The sequence below is a fragment of the Odontesthes bonariensis genome, chromosome 8 (assembly GCF_027942865.1).
Source record: "Odontesthes bonariensis isolate fOdoBon6 chromosome 8, fOdoBon6.hap1, whole genome shotgun sequence".
Lineage (NCBI taxonomy): Eukaryota > Metazoa > Chordata > Actinopteri > Atheriniformes > Atherinopsidae > Odontesthes > Odontesthes bonariensis.
In genome coordinates this window covers 34,174,809-34,179,577 of record NC_134513.1, presented here as the reverse complement: position 1 = coordinate 34,179,577, position 4,769 = coordinate 34,174,809, and the positions used below count along the sequence as shown (strand labels likewise).

The 4,769-nt window shown below is 42.7% G+C and overlaps 1 protein-coding gene across 1 annotated transcript; it reads left to right on the top strand.

Annotated features, from left to right (window-relative positions):
* The first annotated feature begins 2,052 nt into the window (after positions 1-2,052).
* On the top strand, positions 2,053-4,432 carry LOC142385721 (uncharacterized protein C17orf113-like). Its single transcript, XM_075472432.1, has 2 exons — positions 2,053-3,442; positions 3,999-4,432. The coding sequence occupies exons 1-2, from the start codon at positions 2,053-2,055 to the stop codon at positions 4,430-4,432; spliced, it is 1,824 nt and encodes a 607-aa protein (XP_075328547.1).
* The last annotated feature ends 337 nt before the right edge of the window (positions 4,433-4,769 follow it).

The following is a 4,769-nucleotide window of genomic DNA, read 5'->3' as shown; positions in this document are numbered from 1 at the left end:
AAAATTGGTGCTTTTGTTTTGAAAACAGGAAGTAAACCTACCCTCGTTGTAGCTAGCTTGAAACTGCCGTTTTGACAGGATATGACGACCGGCGACGTCACGTTACATTGCATCTTGGGTAGTTTGAGTATGAGTAGTAACCTCATGATGCATACCCAACATTTCGGCGAATCTTGTATGCATCCGGGAACTTAAAAAAAGTTAAAGTTAGTAGGAGTAGTAGGAGTAGTAGGAGAAGTAGGAGTAGTAGGAGTAGTAGGAGAAGTAGGAGTAGTAGGAGTAGTAGGAGTAGTAGGAGAAGTAGGAGTAGTAGGAGTAGTAGGAGTAGTAGGAGAAGCAGGAGGTTTCGAACACAGCCACAGATAAAGGATTTCACAAAATGAAAGGGGACCCTGGGAACTAAATACTAAACTGGGAGTGATTGGTGAATAAGTGCGGCTGGGGACAATGAAAAACAGGTGACGTGAGTGAAACTAATAACCTGGCATGGGAAGTGAGGGGAAAAACAATGGCAAGACTAAAACAAAACGTGAACTCAAAAACCAAGACATGACAACCTAAAACATGATAAAACTAAAAACATGGGGAAAACCCCATGGCCGTGACAATTTTACTTTCAGTTAACCAATTGCTTGGATGTAAAATCCCAACAGAACATTAGGGACACATAATATCTTGATCACTTTCATACCATCGGTTTAGTGACCAGCATTCTTAAACTGTGCAGTTTCCAGTCAGGTGGCAGGTATGTTCTGTCAGTGATGCAGCTGAAATGTCGGAGTGACGCAGCAGCGTATGAGTACCATATGTGCTGCCACAACTACGGCATACAGATCGCCTGGGGATTATAATTCCTTACAGACATTAAGTACCTCGAACAAATCAACCACTGGATGATCCAGCATTTTTTTCAAATAAAAAAGACTAAACAGAGGTCACTGCCGTCGGAGCCAAGGAATGGTTAAAAAGCTCAGCTTCAGTCTGTAATGTTAAAAATCACAAAACACGCCAAAATCTGAGCGTTATTATTCAAGATTCAAGATTCAAGAGGATTTATTGTCATTCCAGCCATATACACAGTACAGAGTGCAATGAAATAATGTTTCTCGAGAAGTTTTCAGTGCAAACAAACAGCAACAACAAAGAACAGCTGGGACAACAAAGACAATACTAAAATCTGACATTCCGTTGTCCGGTAATTACCGGACATTGACCGGAAAAAAAATAAATGTCCGAGAAAATGAAATCTCACCGGTCAAAGTGTCCGTTTGAAATTGACTAAATTTAGGGTTGCCACCCGTCCCTTGAAATATGGAATCGTCCCTTATTTGGCAACAAAATGTTGGATTTGTTCCGTATTTTCACACTTGTCTGTCACCACACGCATCCACACAAAGCCCCGCCTCCCCGGCTGCGCTCCTCTGTGAGTCTGCCTGGCTCCCTGCGCGCGGTGCTGTCACTCACAGTTGCTTAGAGACACACACACACCAGCGCGGCACAAAACCCGCGAATTTTTAATAATGTCCTACTAATAATCCCTCTATCTAACTCAATTTGATTTTCAGAATAATACTACCATTTAGGCTAAGTCTAATGTAGTAACACAGTAGCCTATTAGAATAAAATAATTTAACCTAATACAAACACATCGAAAGGTGTATGGCGTGTGATTGGCCGAGCGTTTGCGCATGCAGCAAAGATTCTACCGCGAAAAGTGTAAAAACACCCCTTTGTTTATTGAATGCGGCTTCGTCTTCTGCTAAAAAACAAATAGGCTACGTCGGCTATTGTTAAAATATGGCCGGTCCCAGGCAGAGTAGCCTTAAAAGTTTTTTTCTGAAAGATGCGACGACTCCAGATGCGACTCACAAGAGAGGTCCTGGTGCTGCTGCTGATGATGACTGGTCTGTGCCTGTGCCAGATGTGCCGACTCCACCTCCAGAGAAAAGGCAAAAGTCTCGGGTGTTTCGTTCCGATTGGGGTGAAAAGTTCACATGGCTGAGGTGTGAGGTTGTTAGCGGTAAAGAAACAATGTTCTGTTCACATTGCGAAATGGCCGGACGACGCAATGGTTTTACAAAAGGATCGACTAATTTCAGAATGTCAGCTCTAATTGAACACAGCCAAAGCAATGACCATGTCTCCGCGCTCCATTTAAAACCACAGCAGGTTGTCGTGAAAAGCCACTGCGAGAAGGCCACGGAAAGTTCAAAGAAAAAGTTGTCATCGCAGCTCAAAATTGTCTTCCATATGGCCAAACATGTAATTCCTTCAAACCAGTTTGTTGCGCAGACAGAGCTTCTGCGAGCTCTCGAGGCTCCAGACTTCGTCACTATCGATGGTATTTATCACCACAGTGACTCTGTTGATGACATGGAGAAGGCATTAGAAGATGTGGTGATGAATCAGATACAGGAAAAAATAAAAAGGAGTGACTTTGTTGGACTGATCATCGACGAAACAGTAAACATCACAGTTAACAAAAAGTTGATAGTTTATCTAAAGCTGGAAATGGAAGGAAAGGTGGAGACGTGCTTTCTTGGAAATCACGATGTGGACTGCGGGACCGCAAGATGCATTTATGATCGCCTAGTCGCTGTGCTTCGGGAAATGGATGTTGAACTGTCTCGTGTCATTGGCCTGGGTTCAGATGGTGCAAGCGTAATGATGGGGAGGCATGGTGGGGTTGGTGCTTTGCTTAAGCAGGCGAATCCCTTCTCCATACAAGTGCACTGCGTGGCCCACAGAGCGGCTCTTGCTGCCCTGGACGCAGAAAAGTCCGCCAACAACATCACATCTTACAAAAACACAATCTCATCAGTGTACTCCTTTTACAAGCACTCAGCAACAAGAACAAACCGGCTGGGCCAACTTACAGCTGAACTCCACGATGAGGACATGGTCAGCCTCAAGCAGCCTTGCGCAGTGCGCTGGCTATCCCTACACAGGGCGGTGAAGGCCATGAAACACAACTGGCCAGCTGTGGTCATGGAGCTAACTGAAGAGGCCTTGAGAGGAAATGCAAAAGCGCAAGGACTGCTAGGTCAAATCCAGAGCTACAGCTTCATAGCCCTGACTCACGCATTGGCCGATCTGCTACCTGTGATGACCAAGCTGAATTTAGTGTTTCAGAAAGACAACGTCAATCTCTCCAGTATCCGACCAGTAGTGCAAGCATCTGTCGCGGCATTCACACAGTTCCGAGATGCCCCGGGTCCAGAAGAGGAGAATTTCCTGGCAGGCTATGAAGACGGCAAGTACATGGATATAAAAGTGACCAACGCAAGCGACCGCTCAATCCAAGCTTTCAGAAAAGTCAGAGAACGGTTTGTTCAACATCTGATAGATGCCTTACAAGACAGATTCCCCGAAGACTGCTTGGATCTACTTCACTGCTTCGACACCCTCCTCAATCCTCGTAGATATCCTCCATCACAGAATGGTAAGAAGGAGCTATTCTTTGTCCCTCTTGCAGACATAGACCTACTATATGCCCGATTATTTTATAGCCTAGACTAGGGTGACCATATTTTCGTTTGGGAAAACCAGGACACCTTGGAGGATGATGCTGCTGCTTTAACAATGTTATTATTATATTATATTATATATTATATAGTATATTATATATTATTATTATTTTATATTATATTATATTATATTACATATTATTATTATTATAATATTATCTTTATTTATGTCTGTGGCATGCGCTCACTTAACATAGGCCTACACAGTCCTACAATAACAAGATATTTACAGTTGGTTTATTAAAAATGCTTTTCAGTAAAAGTTAACAACAATAACTCTCATAACAAATGATTTTATTCAAAATGTATTCATTCAAAATGCTTAAGTTAACAATTCCTGTAATGAATGAATAGCACAATGAAAGAAATAATGTCTCATCTTAACATCCCTCACTTAACAACAAAAGTTCTAATAACTCATCATTGTCTCCTATTTGCTTCTTCTTCTTTCTTTTTTCTTTCTTTTTTTAGCTCTTCAAGAATATGCAGAACCAGCGATCAGAACGGTTGTTTCCCATTTTACAACTGTTGAGTCTGCAGACACCACTCCTCTTATTAATGCCATTGCCCTGCGACGAGATCCCCTCGCTGTGATGACAGCGCTCCGTGGCTATGGGGGATTGCAATTCGCCACAGCCTGTGAAGTCCTCATTCGGGACTTCATCGAAATCTATCCAGAGTGGGCCAAGCTCGCCAAAATAGCTTGTGTGATCCCAGTCTCCAGTGTTCCCGCAGAGAGGGGGTTTTCGCTGCAGAACCGAATCAAGACCAAGCAGCGAAGTCGCCTCTCAGAGCACAAAGTTATGCGCCTTATGCGCATCGCCAGCTGCGGAGAGACATTACAAACTTTCAATTTCTTGTCGGCAGCTGATAATTTCAACATGGCCAAAAAACGTAAAAGGTAGTGATGTAAACCAATGAATAATTTGATGGCCTCATGCCTATTCATTTGAAATTTAGGCTACCTTAAACCGCACCATATCAGGTGCACGTCAAGACCGTTACTATAACTGTTAAAACTCTTAATTGTATGTGGGTAAGGGGGGTTAGTTCATTAAACCACAAAAAAAGTTTATTTTTTATTTTTTTGATATATGGAAGAATGATTGGTTCATCAGATACGTCTCTTAATATTAACTCGGGCACCTCGTGCTAATAACGCACGGGGTCGTTTGCGCAACAGGTGTTCACGTAATTATTTGAAAGTAAGGCCAGTAAATGTGTTGAATTATTTTTTTGGTG